Source organism: Pleurodeles waltl, chromosome 6 (assembly GCF_031143425.1).
Source record: "Pleurodeles waltl isolate 20211129_DDA chromosome 6, aPleWal1.hap1.20221129, whole genome shotgun sequence".
Taxonomy (NCBI): Eukaryota; Metazoa; Chordata; class Amphibia; order Caudata; family Salamandridae; genus Pleurodeles; species Pleurodeles waltl.
This window is the reverse complement of record NC_090445.1, coordinates 1,149,457,495-1,149,476,444: the sequence shown is the minus strand read 5'-3', so window position 1 is coordinate 1,149,476,444 and position 18,950 is coordinate 1,149,457,495. Positions and strand designations below refer to the sequence as shown.

At 46.0% G+C, this 18,950-nt stretch overlaps 1 protein-coding gene across 1 annotated transcript in view; it reads left to right on the top strand.

Annotated features, from left to right (window-relative positions):
- The window catches only part of WNT8B (Wnt family member 8B), a 522,248-nt gene that overhangs the window by 484,653 nt on the left and 18,645 nt on the right, over window positions 1-18,950 (top strand). Inside the window, exon 5 of the mRNA XM_069240365.1 lies at window positions 1,744-1,886. Within this exon, the coding sequence (XP_069096466.1) occupies window positions 1,744-1,886 (143 nt within the window). The remainder of the gene's footprint in view (window positions 1-1,743; window positions 1,887-18,950) is intronic.

The window sequence follows — 18,950 nt, the reverse complement described above, 5'->3', positions numbered from 1 at the left end:
TACTGAAAAGACTTCTATGACAAGACGAGGTCCATTCGAGGACAATGTTGACTCCTGTATCCTGAGTCTCTTGAGGCGGGATAAGAGGGTTCATGATTCTATGTTGGTTTCAGCTGGGAAGGGTGGATTCAAGTTGTGGGGTGGTCAGGACCATGGTGCTCGCACAGACACATCTAGCCTCAGTTCAGTGCCCAAGATCACAAATAGCTCTGTCTGGTCCCCTCAAGGGCCATAGATACTACACACTCAACACAAACAACACCAAGATAGATCCCAGATGACAGTTAAAAATCGTAAACTTAAATTTCCGAGGCCTGAATGCACTCATTAACCAGTTGGTTGTGTGTTCAACCTAAAGACATATGGGTAGTGAGATCTACCTGTTACAGGAGTTACATTTATTTAGGAAAGACTGGACACATTTGGGACCTTTGGAGGAGCAGTGGTAGGGCTAGAGGCACAGGAGGCTGGAAGGGTTTCAGCAATGATATTCACCCTAGATGTGGAGGCCTTCAATGTGGCTTCAATTTATGCACCGAATGACGGTAAGAAGGCATTCCTGAAAGCCAACATACCAATAGTTTAATACTCCGGCAAGAAATCATAATTGCAGTAGACTGTAAAATTGTGATGGACTCCAACATGGAGAGATTGGGTCAAAGGTCAGAGCAGACTGGAGCAATGCCCTCTGAGGGGAAGCAATGGTCTTCATCCATTTCGTCATTCTATGGCATGAGGGGAGATGTGCCTGTCTATTTCTCAAATTTATGTTGAGGAATCAGGCGTGTAAATGTCTTTGAAACTTGAGCTAGCTTTGTGCTTTGTTCAAAGATCCCTCCAATTATTCAAGCAAGGTGCTGATGGAAAAAATGGACACTCTCTCACTTTCTATCAGAAACTGTGCAAGTAGCATGAGAAAACAGAAACTACCTTTTAAGGAATTGCAGATGAGGCCCAGGAAACAAATAAAGTAGATCTACAAGCAGACAGAGGACAATAAAACCTAAAAACTCTGCCATCATTATGTAAAATATCCACTGATTTAAAATTATGGCTTAGCCTGGGCTATTTCTCAGCCCAGGCATGATATCATCACTACTGCAGGTAAGTTTTTTTCTCAAATAAGTTAGTGCTAGTGAATATAATATAGGTAACTACAACTGATAAAAATACAGATGACGAAGTTAAAATTCAAAAGCATAGAGCAGCTAAACAAATACTGACAGGGAGAAATGCCATGCAGAACAACACACTTCCGCTTAATTAACAGCTTACTAAGCACACATAGCTAATGCTTCTGTTGCAAAAGTTGGATAGGGGTTTGGCCCAATTAAAGCTCAGTTCTGAAATTATCATAGTTCAGGCGCAAAATTATGTAATCTGCAGGCATGATCTTATCCAATAGTAGGGACTGTTGATGGCACTACTGTTGCAGGTGGCAGTAATATATTTACCACTTTCAGAAATTTTACAACTAGCAGTAAATCATTGTGGTAGAGCCTCCATCTGTAGTGAGCCATATTTATCACAGAGGTATAACTGCAAATACAAGTAGTGATGTCTCAAATATCTGTTTTATAGTTTAGACTAGATGCCATTGTCTGAGGTAGAAAAAGAGAAGCAAAAACAGGTAAATCTTGTTTTGTATTCATGCTTTGAAAAACTTCCCTATGCTCTAAACCAAAGCTTGGGAATGATATATTGTCTAACTTCTGTCTCTTTCTTGGTTTTGGTTGCCCCTAGGAGGACAGGGGTGGCTCTGGGGTGGATGCAGTGATAACGTGGGATTTGGAGAGGCCATTTCAAAGCAGTTTGTGGATGCTCTTGAAACTGGACAGGATGCCAGGGCTGCCATGAACCTTCACAATCATGAAGCCGGCCGAAAGGTAGGTCTTTCTACCTCTTTTTTATAGTGATTTTTTTTTATTAAATCAGGAATTGTCACTTTTCACTGGAATGTAGTTTCAAAGTGTTTTCTGTATGGATTGCACTAGCCCATACTGACAATTAACTTAAACACAAGAGTCACTTCACCACTGGGATTGAGTTGCTGCCTCGCCTCGGTGCAAGGTTTTAACTCCAAACTTAGGACCTCATTTAGAGTTTGGCAATGTGCCACAAATGTTGCAGAGTTCCCTGTCTATCTCACTGACATTATGCCACTCTATTTAGAGTTGGAAGGACAGATATGTTTTCACTGGAGGCACCCCCACTGACTCTACCGGTCGAAACTTTAGACTAGCGTGATGGATTCAGGGCCTTTGGTGTAAAAACAATCAGACCTCTCTACATTTATCAATGATGGTCTGATGTACTTCTTTTTTGTTGTGGACAGCCAAGGAACACCTGGCAAATCTGAACAGAAAAAAATGACCAATCACACATTAGGAGAAAACCCCTGGGGTGCAAGAGAAGGCGTAGTCACATTGGGTCATTCAAGGCACAGAGATCTCTGCCAGGCCAGCAGAGATCTCTAAATATGGAGGTTGTTAGTCCACTAGGGCGACAGAGGAAATAACTTTCTTGGGACAGCCTCAGCACCTTGTCCTGGTTGTGTGGTAGGGAACATAATTATTACTGGTGGAAAAGTTCCTCCTGGCAGACCTCAGATAATCAAGAGCTCCTACAAGGTCCAGCCCACAGTGGTCAGCTTCAGCCTTCTTGGAGTCAAAATACTTTTGTGTCCCCGTAGCAGTTAAAAGGAGGCTAAAAACCTAACCTATGGAGAGCAGTTCCAGGCAGTGGATGTCTGGTAGAGCAGGAGTGCTTGAATTTACTTTTTCTAGCAGTGAGGCAGAGTCTTCTTTCTTCGAGATGTTTCTTCCCAGATTTAGGAACATTCTGAGGAAGTGGTGGTGGTGAGGTGCCACTACAAACCTGTGAGTCAACCAGTGACTGAAGAATTCCTTACACCCAATCATGACTACTTTATTGCAGTATCCCCAACTTCTTTTTCTGTACTTCCTCTCTATGTTTACTGCAAACCTTCCCAGAAGCCCTACAATAAGTTGGTCCCCATCTTCCTACACCTAGAGGAGCCCTGGTCCTTACCCTAGCTACTCTCTTATAGAGATGAGGTGTCCTACCATCTGGCAGTGCCAGAACAGATTTTCCCTTTTGTTGGGGTTGAAGCCAGAAAGTCCAGAGTGGCCTAAGAATGAGTGGTAGCAGTCAATGACAGACCTATTTGGCTCTCTTAAGTCAAAGGAAGGGCTCTCGAAATGTCTCTTTTTATGCCAACTGCTCACACTCACCTCTAAGGGGGGTAGCCCATTGTTTCCACTTGTTGACAATGCCACTTGTTGACAACGCCACAGTCATTCTGAGTCCAGAGGTCAAGCCATTGTCCTCCAGGGGAAGGGATGTTAGCAACCAACCAAGGGATGTGCAGTGGGCTTTTATGTTGGACCAAGCAGCAAACCAGTTCTAAACAGGTTTACTCTTATGTAATACTGTGGAAATCTATCTTTTTTCTGCCATCTGCGCCATCCATCTCTAAGGGAGGGAGGGTAGCTCCTGCTAAGTGGCCACTTGATAACAATGCCCTTACCTTTCTGACTCCAGTGGTCAAGCCGTTGTCCTCCAGGAGAAGGGATGTTAGCAGCCAGCCAATAGATGTGTAGTCAGCCTTTAGGTTGGGCCAAGTGGCAAACAAGTTCTATACTGGTTCACTCTCCTAAAGTTGCTTTTCAGCAAAAGGCATATTTTCTACACCTAGGTTGGTTGCATATTAGGCAAGCAAATCAGTGTGGAGAGTAATTTCCTACATTCTGTCTTTTAGCCAACTTATATATGGAGAGTCAAAAATAAACTGTGTTTTCTGGAGAGGCTTTGATTTTGCTACCTGTATTGTATTAGTAAGGTAAGCTTGCTTTGCTGTTGTATGTTGTTAGCCTTGGCCCGTTCTGCAGGGTTCCCCCAAACATTTTACCTTTAGCCCTCTTGATTTCTGAATTTGTTTTGTTGGCTTTAGGACCCTCTATAATTTATTACTGATAACCGGTGCTAAAAATGCTTGTGTACTCTCCCTAAAACCTGGTAAAATTTACCTTCATCTGATTGGCACATTTTATTTTCTTGTAAGTCCCTGGTTTATGGTACTACTTAGGACTCAGGGCCTGTAATTTGAATGCTGCTTGTGGGCCCACAGCACTTAGGGCTTCATTACGAGTGTGGTGGTCTGGACTGCCCCCTAATGTGGCGGTGCGACCACCACATAACAACCCTGGTAGTCCGACCACCAGCTCCACCAGGATCTTGGATCCCAGCGGTCTGGCTTTGGCGGAGATCCTAATTCGCCAGGGCAGCACTGCCCGTGGATTACCTCGTTCTCTGCCAGCCTTTTAATGGCGGTGACACCTTCATGAAAAGATTGGCAGAGAACAGGTGCAGGGGGCCACAGGGGGCCCCTGCACTGCCCATGCACTTGGCATGGGCAGTGCAGGGTCCCCCTGCCCAGCACCGTCACAATGTTCACTGTCTGCTTTGCAGCTAGTGTACATTGCAAGGGTGCTGGTGCTCCCTGCTGGCTACAGCATTGCCGCCAGCTCCATTATGAGCCAGAGTCAATGATGTAGCCTGGTTCCCGCTAGGCTGGCGGGCGGCCTGCCGGCCTAGTAGGAAACTGTTAATGGGTCTGGCGGGGAGGTGGCCAGTTTGGTGGCAACCTCCCCGTTGGGAATTTGGCAGACACTGAAAACCATCCTCCAAACTCATAATCAGGCCTTAAGTGTGCCACCCACTAAAGTACCCCTTTAAAACATGCCTCAGGCCTGCCACTGCAGCCTGTGGTGCAGCTTTGAACTGCCAATTCGGCACGGCAAAATAAAACTTTTATACCACGCTGGCGAGCAACATTTTTCACCAGACCCAAGATGCACAACCCACAGGCCTGTAGGCCATTAAAGCACTATCAGCAATATCGTTTTATCAGCAATGCAGGATCTTAAAAATGTAAATGTTTATCACTTTTATAAGTTTAGTCCAATTTTTCTTAAAACTAAACATTGATTTCTTATTATTCTGCAGTTTATTCACAACATAGTAATTCCACTGTTCACAGTTCGTGCAGGAAGACACTTCATACTTATTTCTGCAACATGTGACGATTCAAGTTTCATCCGTTACAGCATAAACCTAGTACTTTTTGGGACCAGCCCTTTATCGAGGTAACTATAATGTAATAAGTAAAAAGGTCTCATCAGAACAAACGGTGGGTAACACCATTTCGATAAATTATAAACCCTTCATAACACAATTATGCCAAATCAAATGCCTCATGCACACCATGGAGCTATGAACATATTAATGTGTTCACTCTCCAGTAGAAGCATCAGTGCAAGCTATGACCTAAAAACTAAAAAATCACTGTGTGCAAAAACATCGAAATAGGCAATAAACCCGATGTAAAGACCACCATGTGATCATTAAAAACCTGAGTGAAAAATTGTTCCAATAACAAATGCACAAAACAGTGGACTTACAGCGTTGTATGTTATCTGATCAAAATCTGATCCATGGAGCAACCAGTACCTCCACTCCATGTTGAGATAAGGCGCAAAGCATCATCAACTACTGAAACATGAGCTTAACTAGCAGTATGTCTGACAATGGTCTGGCTGCCAGCGTGTGGCCTACATGAGCCTTGTGACCGGGAACTAACCCATGCGTGTAATAAAGATAGACAAAATACTCCTGAGATTCCGTACACTCCAAGCTATGAAACCTGAAAATAAAAAATAAAACCGGAAAATAAATCATCTGGGTGGTCAATATGTACCCATAAGTGATAATAACAAACAAATGAACGATTTCCAAAACAACTCCGACTAAATGAATGAAGTTAACTACCGTTGTACAGAGTCAAACATTCATTATGGGACCGAAGGGCTCATGTTTGTTGCGCCCTCCGCAAACTATATTAGCAGTACATGTTCCATGTTTAAATTGTGAACTGGTTTATGCTCATATGTCATATGGTCTTAAAACAAAAATCTGTGTTTTGAATAGCGGTGGTTTTAATCTTCATGCTAGAATGGCCTATCATCCAGGACTAAATGGCAAGTTTGATGATTAACCTTGCAATAGATATCTAATAATGCAACAAAATAGGAAAGGGCTCAGCTGAGTTCCAGATGGCATTTGTAAATAATCATTCATGGCATTGACAGAAATGTCTGTTACTGTCATATTTGGATTAGAACTTGGAACAGTGTTTAAACTAATACTGTTATGTAATAGGACAAGGTAGTGTATTGCAATGTAATGTAAGGTTGATTTGTAGAGTGCTGCTTGTCATCGGTGAGGACATCCAGGTGCTGAATAGGTGAGTGTAGGTGTGTGGGAAAGCTGGGCCTGAATACAAGCAGTCTTGATGGTCCTGCAAGAGGACTAATTGAAAAGCCAAGTCTTCAGCTTCTTGCAGCATTCTGTTGGTGAGGAGTGGGCCCTGATGTGTCGGGTGAGGTGGTTCCTAGATTTGACAGGTTGGGATAGAATGATCGACATCCGGGTCAGCTTCTGGGGATGCAGTGTGTGTGTACGAGGGGAGTGATGCTGAGCAAAGTTGTCTGGTAGGCTGATGGTAGTGAAGCTGGTGACTGAGGTATGCAGGTCCTGTGTTGTGTAGTGACCTGAATGCATGTGTGAGAAGTTTGAACTGGCAGCGCTTCTGCATTGGGAGTCAGTGGAGCTCTCTTGGAGCTCTCTGAGGAGTGGTGTGGTGTGGGTTCGGCACTGGGGGTCAAGGACAAATCTGGCTGCAGTGTTTTGGATGGTTTGAAGTCTGTGAAGATGATGGGTTGAGGTGCCAGCATAGAGTGCATCACTCTAGTCCAATGTGCTAGAAATATGTGCCTGTACAGCTTATTTTATGGGTGAAATCTATTTTATTGAGTTTACAATGTAAAATTACAAACATTATGCTCACATTGAAGGCCAAACCCCAGCAGATCAGCCTGGCATTGCAGAGCATTAGAGTGACAAAACACAAGCGTATTTCAACATTCCCTTCTCCCTACCTCCCCCTTCCTCTTACTCACTCTATAGTATGCCCTAGTCCATTCACTTCCAATATTAGGTGTCAGCGCCCATAGGAGAGCCTTTGTCCGTTGTGCATGCATCACCTGTCGGAGCAGTCAGTTGCAACAATTGGAGATATTTATGGCAGGCCAATTTACAGAACTCCACTGAAAGAAGCACTACGTATGGGGTGCACAGTTCTCGATATGCATCTGAGGGATGGGTCATAGAGGGGGTCATCTTCTCCATGCCTAGGCTATGCCTTAATCTATGCAGTTAGGGTGCATGTGTAGATACTTTGTCCATGCTCCAATATGAAAGAATTGCCTGTAGTGCTGGGCCGACTGCTAGGTTGAAGTGCTGATCTCGCCTTGATCCAAGGAGGAAGATCAGAGCTTTGGGGATCCCTGAGATAGAATTGGAAGGGAAGTGTGAGAGATTTGTACCTTTGTATCAAAGTATGCTTCTATTTCAGTTAAAACCAAGTCCCAGTATAGTATCAGCTTCTGACATGCCCAAAGTAGGTGGAGAAGTGTTCCCAGTGCTCCCGTATCCCCCTTCAGCAATTTTCACTGTAGATAAAATTGCCCCTCTGTGGTCTGGCAGGCATGAGATACCAATAGGTCGCTATGTTGGTGGCAGTTTCTGTGCTCAATGTTTTAAGAGCTGTGTGGCATGCCAGGTAGCATATGTCTTCTCATTTCCCATGTGTGAATGATCATCCCAACTCCCCATCACCTCTGGCCCGTGGTAACTTCCTCCATATGTGGGTGGGTCAGAAGGGTGCATAGTTCCGTGATGATACACTTGTCACCATCTTTGAATAGGAGCCATTCTTCAATGGTAGTGAGTGGGTTTTGTGGCCCCTCTTACACCTTGAGGTGCATAACCCAGTGCCTGATCTAAAGGTAGTGGAGGCGTTCTGTTTCAGGGATACTGTAATTGGTTTTCAGGTGCTGGAAGTTGATGGGACCATCAGCATCAAAGAAATGTCGGATGGACCTAGAACCAGCATGTTACCATGCCAAAAAGCTGTGGGGTGAAGACACAGGGCAAAGCTTAAGTAACCCAAAATGAGTGTGAGCAATGAGGGGAAAGATGTTAGCTCCTTTCAGATGGCCACTCTATCCCAGACTATCAAGGATAGCTCTGTTGATCAGCGAAGAGTGTAGATCCTATGCCTTATGATTACATAACAAAGATATCTTCACAGGAGTTCTTCTGCTATTGCGCGGTCCATGAAGGCCAGTGTTTATCAGTCTTGGCCATTCCACCAGGAAAGGAAGCTGCACGCTTGATAATAGTGTAGGAGATTAGGGACCCCCGGGCTTCCACACCATTTGGGCTGGGTATCTGATCGCAACACATGTGTAGGTATTTGCTTCTCCACATGAAATGGCTTAAATCTGCCTGCATGGATTTGAGCATTCCTGCTGGCGGTATCAACGGTAGGGCCTGAAATAGAAACAGGACCCTGGGGCTTATTGCCATTTTTAAGGCTGCTCTGTGTTCGAGCAAGTAGAGGCAGTTATGCCCCCACTGGCCAAAATCTGTCCTGATTTGCAGAGTAAAGTGTTTTAATTGTGGTGGATCATGTACTGGATCGTGAGGGCCAACTGGATTCCAAGGTATCAGGCAGAGGATGTGTCCCAGGCTAGAGGGTAGCTGGTGGTTAGCCACTCCTGCAGGGAAGATGTTTCAGATAGATTGAAGGCTTGTAACTTCGGAAGGTTAATGCTAAAGCCAGATGCCTTCCCAAACCACTCAAGTTCCTTTGGGTGGGCCAGTAGTGAATGCAGTGAGACATCTAGCTCTACTAAGACATCATCCGTGAAAAGACTTATGGTGTGCATATCTCCTCCGAATCGCACCTCAGTAATCCAGGGGCTATCTCATCCTCTTTGTGCCATCGGCACCATACATAGGGCAAACAAGAGAGGAGGTAGTGGGCATCCCTGGAATGTACCCCTGCATACAGAGAACGGGGTCGACAGCTGCCCATTGACCCGAATCGGTGGTGTAGGAGTGGCCTATAAGTAGGGCCAATTAACTCTATCAAATGCCTTCTCAGCGTCCACAGCCAAGTGCATCATCTCTTGGTGAGAGTGCTTGGTCTTGTCAACCAGGTGCAAGTTGGTGGGGGATGAACCCAGGGTGATCCAAGTCCACTAGGCCCAGCATAAAAGAATTGAGACGTGCCACAAGGATGCTAGTGATGAGTTTGCCATTTACATTTAGCAATGAGATGGTGAGATAGGAGCCACAGCTGTGTGTGTCCTTTCCGGGTTTGAGGTCAGCTGGGAAGTCCTAGACCCTCTGAGGTATTCATGGGCTCCATTGGCTGGAGGTTCTGGGCTGCATAAAGAGAGATGTAGAATTCTTTAAAGGTTGATTAATCAATCAATCAACTATTTGTAGAGCGCAGCTTGTCACCCATAAGGGTATCCAGGTGCTCGAAAATAGGTCTCATTTGAGCCAGATTTTGAGCCCTTTGTTGAATGTGGTTAGAGAAGGGGTGGTACAGAGGTGAAGGGGGAGAACGTTGCTGGCCTTGGAGGCAAGATTGGAGAAGGAGCGTCCTCTGGCACGGCGTGTGTGAGGAATCTGTCCGAGGGCCAGGGGTGCAGAACGGAGGTTCCTGCAGGGGTAGTAGAAGTGCAGGCTCTGGTTGAGGTAGGTAGGTCCTTGGTGATGGAAGGCTTTGTGGGCTTGGGTGAGGAGCTTGAAGTGGCATCTCATTTAGACCGGGAGACAGTGAAGGTCTTTAAGATGCTGGAGATGTCGGCCGTTTTGGGCAGGTCGAGAACCAGTCGGGCAGCAGCGTTTCGTATTGATTGGTGCCTTTGCATGAGTTCGGTGGTGGTGCCTGCATAGAGTGAATCGCCGCAGTCAAGCCAGCTAATAATGAGAGCATGAGTAACTGTCTTTCTTGTGTTGATGGGGAGTCACTTCAAAGCTTTTCTGAGCATGCGAAGCATGTGGAAGCAGGCTGAGGCGAAGGAGTTGATCTGACATTTAATGAAGAGTTTGCTGTCTAGGATAATGCCAAGGTTGCGGGTATGGTCTTTCATGTGGGGGTGGGGCGAGTTCCACCGCCCACCAGGAATCATTCCAGAGTGTTTGCTGAATATGAGAACTTCCTTCTTGTCTGTGTTTAGCTTTAGGCAGTTGTCCTTCCTCCACGCTGAGATGCTCTTCATGCAGTTGTGCAAATTTGTCTTCATTGAAGTGGGCAGAGAGCAATAGAACGAGATGGATGTCGTTGGCGTAGGAGATGATGTTGATGTCGTGAGATCTGACAATGTCAGCGTCATGTAGATGTTGAAGAGTGTGGGGCTAAGGGATGAGCCCTGGGGAACTCTGCAGATGTTGTGCTTGGTTTCTGATGTGAAGAGGGGGGAGACAGACTCTCTGGGTACATCCTGTGATGTAGGGTGCTAACCATCTGAGCTCGTTGTTGTTTATTCCTGTGTGGCACAGGCAGTGGGTGAGTGTGTGGCGGGAAACCACGTTGAAGGCGGCGGATATGTCAATCCAGATAAGGGCAGCGGATTCTCCTCTGTCGAGACGGGCACAGATGCCATCTGAAGCAACGATCAGAGCTATCTTGGTGCTGTGGTTGGTGCTGAAACCTGATAGTATGTTGTTTCTCTCAGGTTTTTCTGTGAGTTGGAGGCCTTCTCCAGAACTTTAGCAGGGAATGGTAGCAACAAGATGGGTTGGTAGTTAAGAAGTTTGGGGAGGTCTGCTGAGGATTTCTTAAGGAGGGTTCTGACCTCGGCCTGTTTCGAAGCGTCAAGAAAGGTGCCCATGGTTAGCGAAGTGTTGATGATGGTAGAGAGTTGGCGGCTGATCTTGTCTCTTCCGAGATTCAAGAGACGGTGGGGGAAGGGGTCGGTGGGTGTCTGGAGTCAAAGGAGCTCATAAGGGCAGTTGTGTCTTCTTCGCTGAGTTGCTTCCAGGTATTGAGCAAGTGGTCGGCTGTGGTGGTTGTCTGGAAGCTGGGTGTGCTGGAGGGTTGGGGATTGAAGTTCTTGTAGATGGTTGCTATTTTGTGGTTGAAATCATTGGCTAGTGTGTGGAAGAGCTTCTGTGATGCAGGGTTTGTGTTTTCAGTGGCTACGGGGCAGGTGAACACTCTGACCATGGTGAAGAGTTCCTTGGTTCGGTTGGGGCTGGTATTGATTCAGACAGTCAGGGCCTCCCTCTTTGCTGCTCTGTCAGTGCTATTCGTTGAGGGCTGATATAAAAGCTCTGTTGATTTCATTCCTGCTGGTGTGCCATCTTCTTTCAAGTTGTTTGCATCTGCATTTTGTCTTTCTGAGTTCTTGGGTGTACCATTTGGCTTGTTTAGCTGGTCTGTGCGCTTTGGCTGGTTTGATGGGAGCGACTTGGTCGGAGGCATTGGTGATCCAGTCATTAAAGATCTGTACTGCTTGGTTTGGTTTGGGGAGGTAGTTGGGCTGAATGGTCCATTGTTGCTGAGTGACCTTGGTCCAGTTGCCAAAGGGTGTGCTGTGATGGTTGGAATTAGAGTGGGTATGTCTGTTGATGGTAAAGTGTACGATGGAGTGGTCAGTCCAGGTGAGGTCCAAGTTGTGGGTATACCTAATTCTGTGGCTGAATGAGAAAATGGGGTCCAGCGTGTGTCCTGCTATGTGCATGGGGACAGTGAATAGCTGCTTGAGGCAGATGCTGTCCAGTCTTTCCAAAATGTTGGTTGACTTGGTGTTGGTGAGGTTGTCTAGGTGGAAGTTGAGGCCTCCCAGGAATCTATTGTGAGAGGAGTGATGAAATCCGCAATGACGTTGCAACGTGGCTGGTTCCAGTTCAAGGACCTGTCAGTCTGCAGGCAACGGTCCCTTTGATGGTGGTGTTATTGTCGATGTGGAGCTGGAAGTTCATGTTTTCCATGATTGGCATGGTCTGATCGTCGGTGATGGTGCAGGTGATCACCACCATGTGTATGATGGCGATGCCACCTCCGTGTTTATTGGGGCAGTCAGGATGTTTCATCTTGTATCCAGTGGGTGTAGCTGTGGCGATGTCCAGAGTGGGAGCTTTGTGATCCAGGTTACATCGGGGGTGAAGGTGGAGATGGTGTCCCATATTTCGGTGGTGTGCTTACACAGGGATCTGGCTTTGAGAAGGATGCAGTTGAGTTTGTCCACTGTGGTCTTTGTCAGTGCTGACGGCGAAGAAGTGGATCTAGCTGGGATATTCTGTGCTGGTGTGGAGGTGAAGCGCCAGTAGTGGCAGTTGAATGGTCCTGCGTGGAGCAGGGTGATTCCAGGCAGCAGTTGTTGTTTTTGCGTCTGGGGCCTAGGAAGCGAAGATGGCAGAGTACCAGAGGGGGTCCGGAGGTCCAGGGTTCCTGGCGCTCGGTGCGGTCCAGGTGTGAATGGATGCAGACAGGTTTGACTTTTGCCCGCACTGCTTCCTCCATTAAATAGGTCCTGGGAGAGGTGGGAGAGAGTGGGAAAAAAGAGCGGAAAGCGAAGGGGCGAGGGGGGCAGAGAGGGGGCAAGCCAGTTGGCAAGGCTCCTGGTCAGAAGACCTTGGTGCTGGACCAAATTGAGGCATAGCCTGGGCAGAAAGCCCGGGGAGAGTCCTGGCACTGCCTGCTGGAAGGCGACTGTCAGGTCAGGCAGTCCTGTGGTCCCTGGCAGCAGACAAGGAGAGCAGGGATGGACCTGGTTAGAGCAGTTGAAGCTATGCCAGCATCGTCCATGGTTTTGGTTCCATCGGGTGCCCAGACTGCCTTGATCCTTTCGGCTTGACATTTAGCCTGGAGTTTGGGGACCAGTAGTCTATCACATTTGTCTTACCCAGTGTAGAAGTTGTGTCGGAGGCAAAGCATGGGGTATTCTGCCCTGTATAAATCGAGATCAGCGACCAAGCAGCCTCTAGCCTCCGCCACATTCAAGGGGCCCCTGTCCTTTTATGGATGGCCTTGAGTTCTCATACTTGCCCATCCAAGTCTTTCCTTTTATCCCTTTGCAGCTTTTTTTGCCTCCAGAGAAGGCAATTAGCCCCTCCCTCATCACTGCCTGTGAAGTACCCCATAATGGTGTCCAGGAAATCAGAGATGGTGCATGTGAGTTTCTGAACCATGTCCTGTTGGCTGAGCAGGCTATCCCAAAATCTCCAGGGATTAGCCGACCTCTAGGGTGTGTTGAAACCTTGTGTAAGCACAATGAAGACATGGTCTGATAAAACCCGAGGTTCGAGCTCTACCTTCTTATCCCACTTAGGCATAGCTGGTGTGTCTAGAAAAAAATCTATTCTGGCATAAGTTTTATGATCCAAAGAGTGGTAGGTATAGTCTGTGGATGGGCCACCCTCCACAAGTCGTTCAATCCCACCTCTTGTAACCATGTCACGCCTCCCCAGACAGAGCCCCATTCTGGCCATAGCACTGCCCGGATCTGTCCCACTCATTTTCATTACGAGGTTCAGGTCACCCTTGTAGGAGGCTGGCCTGCTTTGTAGTGGGTACTTTGGGTACTTACACCTTACACCAGGTCCAGTTATCCATTATTAGTGAAATCTAGTCGTGTTCTAGCAGCTTAGGCTGATAGAGGTAGCTATAGCAGACCAGCTTAGGCTGAACTAGGAGACATGCAAAGCTCCTGCAATACAACTTACAAGTTACAAGGTACGTATACACAAGTAAAGACAATACTCAGTGTTACCAAAAATAAAGGTAGTTTATTTGGGTGACACAAGGCCAAAAATATCTTAGAGGCAATACTCCTTCTGGAGGTAAGTATAATACACAATATATACACTAGACACCAAAATAAGGTAAGTAATTAGACATAGGATAGTGCAAACAATAGGAAATGCTATAGAATGCAATGGGAGAAAATAGTTCTAGGAGCAACACAAACCATATACTAAGGAAGTGGAATGCGAATCGCGAATTCCCCCCCTAGACAAGTGTAGTGTGTAGAGAATCGCTGGGAGAGTAAGAATACAGCAAAGGTAAGTAAAATACCCCACCCCAGAACCCAGAAAAGCAGGAGTAAACTACTGCAAGTTTCCTTAGGACACACTACAAGTCGTGATTAGAGTTATTGCAAGAACCATGCAAAACTGCAGACAACAAATGGTGGATTCCTGGACCTGAAGACCTGCAAAGGAAGGAGACCAAGTCCAGAGGTCGAAAGAAGTTCCAGGAAGGACAGGAGCTCTGACAAACCCAGAAGAGGGTGCAAAAGAAGAGTCCCCGGTTGGGCGAAGACTGAAGAAATGCACCCAAGGAAGATGTCAGCGGGTTCCTGCATGAAGCACTGGATGTCCCACGAAGCGAAGTTGGATGCAGGTGAGATTTGGTGCTGGATTCCTCCAACAAGCCTTGGTTTCCGCAAAGTCGCATTTTGCGTCAAAGTGGCGCTGTCTGGACCCAGGAGAGACCTGGGGGCCTCAACTCTGTGTGAGGAGGAAGAGGGGGCTCTCAGCATTTCAGAGAGCCCTCAGAAGATCAGACAGCACCCACGTGGTCCCAGGACAAACAGACCAAAAGTGGGGGTAACCATGATAGAAAGAGACTACTTTCTCACAACCCTCAATCGGGGCTGTTTGGTTAGGGGATCATAGGGTTTCCAATATTGCCCATTCCAGTACTGTTTTCTTGCTTTCATTTGGATCTTCTATGGACGCATTAATAAGGGCATATTCCCCTATGTGTATGAGGTATGTAAGTGGACTTTCCTCTGTTGTGTCTACCTTGTCCCCTATAGTCAACCTAAAGGAACAGGTGAACAGAATAGCCACACCTCCAGTTTTTGTGGGCCCGGACAAAGAATATTGTCTCAGGAAGAGAGACGATTTCAACCCATACAAGTCTCAGGGCAGCAGGTGTGTTTCCTGAAGGAGGCACACATCTTCTACCTTATGCTCTAGGGAGGACAGGGTTGTTGAACTTTCTAACATTGCGGGAAAGAATGTTCAAGTCAGCATATAAGTGTGTGGGTAAACGTATGGCAATGTCAGCCTCCAGGCTGAGGGTCAGCCGCTATGATAAAAGCCAAGAATGTATGAGAGCTGTAGTATGTATGGGCATCTTAGGACCTGGGTGTGCACAGAGAATTGTTTGGTGGAGTAAGCATTGTCCCTAAATGAACCCCCAACCACAACATGAACATAAGAACAATAAAACAGTCCAGTAAATACTGTGAGTGTGTGAACTGGTCCTGTGGATGTCCTTGGAAAGGGGGTCATGGGGGTCCATCTTCAATGATCTGCATCAGCAGCTTCTGCTCCTCTATCCCTCACCACAGGCGATGTATGTTGTGTGCCCCAGTGGCTCTGTTGTGCCTCAATGCCTGTGTCACCTGGCCCTTGTTCATGGGTGTGGTTCTCCAGACCCTCTGCATGGGCATGTAGCATTGCTTGCTGTTCCTGTAGGCATAGGATATCTTGTCACAGATGCTCATCCTCCTCATCCTGCATGTCTTGTTGCCCATGAGTGAGGACACTCTGACACCTATCTGCGGATGGCCGTGCCTGACATCCTTGGGAACTTGCAAAAGTTCATGTTTAATGGACTGAATTTCCTCTCATAGGGAAGCAAAGAGAGCCTACTTGAATGTACTTCTTGGTGGAACTTCCTTGTCCTCCTCTCTTGCAAGGCTGGGTGTTACAGTATCTGCTAACCATCCTCCATTGGGACCCCAGAGGATATTGTGATCATATCCTTCACGGAGCGATCTTTGTTCCCTGTGCCCCTGCTATGGAGGGGTGCTGGCTCGGGCCCAGGACATTGATGCCGATTTGTGGTGTAGCTACTCTCAAGGCCAGGTCACCCAGAGTGAATCACAGTGCTTTCAAGGTATGTCCACCTCACTCATCACCTCCAGCCAGGGTGGCAGAGGTTCCAGCCTGCATGAGGTATTCCTTCAGAAAGGGGCTGTTGGGGCCCCTGGTCACACAGGTCACAGTCCACAGGTGGCAGGGACCTAGGTTGCTGTAATTGTATCAAGGTTCAAAAGCACTTTATTTTGGTCATAGACCTTAAAAGCGACATGATCAAATTACAATATTTGATTATTCACATAAAAGAAATACATCCAATAAGTAAAATTTCATATCCATCAACATATTAGAATTTAAATTATACAATTGACAAAAAAACTCACAAAAAGAACAGAGTTCATAAAGTGCGTTAACAAGTACATTTGTGCAAACATTTGACAATCTCCATAAAAATTTTTTTTACCATTCAGACACACTGAACTATTGACAACAGTGAGATAAATCCAGTGTAAGACTATTGCAACTGTGGCTTTGTATTAATGAGCGGATGGGACAAATACTTTAGGCTTTGTCGACTAGGCTGATATTAAAAGGGACAAAATCTTGGTCCGGATAAGCCAAATGCATTCAAGATACTTTGCAACTGGGTATGCAATATAAGATGAAGTATCGAACCTACACATTCTCAGTGCAACCCTATATTGGCAAATTCCCAGATTGTGACATACATTGGGCAAGAAAAAACAGATCTTTATCTATTTCTTCCATTGCGCTACATATTGGGCAAAGTTGTTTACCTTCAGTTGGGCCCTTCCACTTAGCAGTCACAGTGCCAAGATACAAAACAAGTACACACAGGATTGTTCCATAGGTCAATTAAGCCCAGGAAAGTAAATGTCTGTTTTGCATACTTTAACCCGGGTAATATTACTGCTCTCTTTTGCATACCTAGTATCTCTCTGAGACCTACCATATATGGTTCCAGCCCTTAGGTTATCCAAATCCACAACCAATACACAATTGGTTTGAGCCTCAATTTTGCATTTATAGGCTGCATATCCAGGTCTAACTTAAAAAACAATGGGGTAGTTTGGGGAAGTTTGAGCGCTGCTTTCAGGAAGGTGTTTTCTGTTACCCCTTGGGCGGTGATGTTACTGTGTCCCCAGAGTACAGGCCCATAAACTATGACAGCCACTGCTTGGGCTCTCCATATTTCCAGAAGAGGAGGTACAGGATGAAGGGACATATTTCATGCAAATCATAGAGTGGCCGTTGCTCTATGTTTGAGCAGTAGTGTGCTGTTTGTAACTTGACTGGACAGGAGTTACTACTAGATAGATTTGCAGGTAGTCAAACTCTAGAACTCACTTAATGGCCACTCCCTCCAAACTTAAGACCCCAAAGGGCCTGTACAGGTTGATTACCTTAAACTTGATTTTGCTAGTGTTGATGGCCAGACCATAATTTGTGCAAAACAATTGGAACCTAGCGATTAAGGTCTCGATTCCTTTCGCGGTTTTAGAGGCTAACAAAGTATTGCCGGCGAACAATAAGGCTGGCCTTTTGATGCCTCTCAAAACTGGGGAGTCACCTTTACCTTCACAGCTCAAGAGGAAATCCATGCAGCAATTTATAAATAGCAAGAATAACGTTGGGACAAGAACACATCCTTGACCGACCCCTTGGTGACTTATGTGATCAGTTATTTCCCCATTTTCTCCCCATCTGATTTGCACACAGCTGTCAGAATGCAAATGCACTATAATATCCAAGAGTGAAGATGGTAGCCCCACTTCTCTTAGGATGTGCCACAGCCTATCAAATGCTGCCTTTAGGTCAACAAATGCTACGTAAAGTCTACCCCTCTTGATGTCCATCAAGAGCTGAAATCTAAAGTCCTGGCCTACTGTGCTCATCTTAGAATTAAACCCTGCTTGAAACAGAGAAAGGATCGTATTGCCTATGATCCACGTCAAGAGGTGATCCAGGATTTTCAGAAGACTTTTTTGGGTTGCGTCATACAAGCTTATTGGCCAATAGTTCACTGGGTCGGATTTTACACCCTTTTTAAAGATGGGAACTTTTTCTGCTCCTTTCAGGTAGCAGGAATTTGGGCACTGGCCATGATGGCATTGGCTCCATGATTTAGATAGGGTGCTCAAATAGTGGGCTCTGATTTGAACAGATCCGCAGGGATCTTATCCAGCCCCAGAGACTTACCCTTTTTCCGCAAACAAATTGCTTGTTTCAGCAATGGATAAACATAAATCATCATCTTGATCTCTTACAGTCAAAGAACTTGGCACTAGTGGATCAATGTCCAACTCTTATAGATCCAAACTAGTGGCAATGGGGGTGCAGTCTGAATCTTTGCCATAGAGCATTTGAAAGTGATTAACCCAATCCCGAGGTAAGGTGTAACTCTCTGGCCTTATCACACTCCTTTTTTGCGCCATGGCTAATCATCCTGGCAAAGCAGCCTGATTCCCCAACCAAGTAGCATTCAGGATGTCGCTCCAAACTGTTTTTCCCGTGGTACTTTGGCCTGTATTTGGGCAGCTTTATACTTAAGTCTAGTGGCTGGATTTTGATTGAAGAGCCACCTTTGATAGGTCTTGTTATACCATGAGGTATTAATGGGTGGTATCGTAGTTCGCTTAGAAGGGGGTTTAGTAAAGAAATAATTTTTCAGTTCCTCAAAACACCTATTGTGGAAATATACAACACTGTGTGGAGATCAATTGGGATTGCTAAATACAGACAGAGTTGGACCCAGATGTTTGTACAATAGGGCATAAGAGCCCTCATTACTTGCCACCCAATTCGACCTTACATTCCTCCAATTGTTAGTAACAACTAAATTCCCCCTAGGCAATTTAGACTGCTTACCTTGTGTATAAGGCTTTCCCCGAAGGCAAGTGGTCACTTTGAAATCGATGTATGATGTATTGATGTATGATTTCCAAATCAATAAGATAAGGCAAATAATATAAGTCCAAGAGAATGTAATCAATATTGCTCTGGTAGGTGTTCCTTCTAAAGGTAAGGTGCCTAACCAGATCAGAGACAGTTTGACCATTTACAGGCTTTCAAATGACAGCACAAGGAAAGGTCTAGCAGTTGCAATGCCGCCTTAGCCAAAGGTGGTGTGCATGGGCCCAGTGGATGCG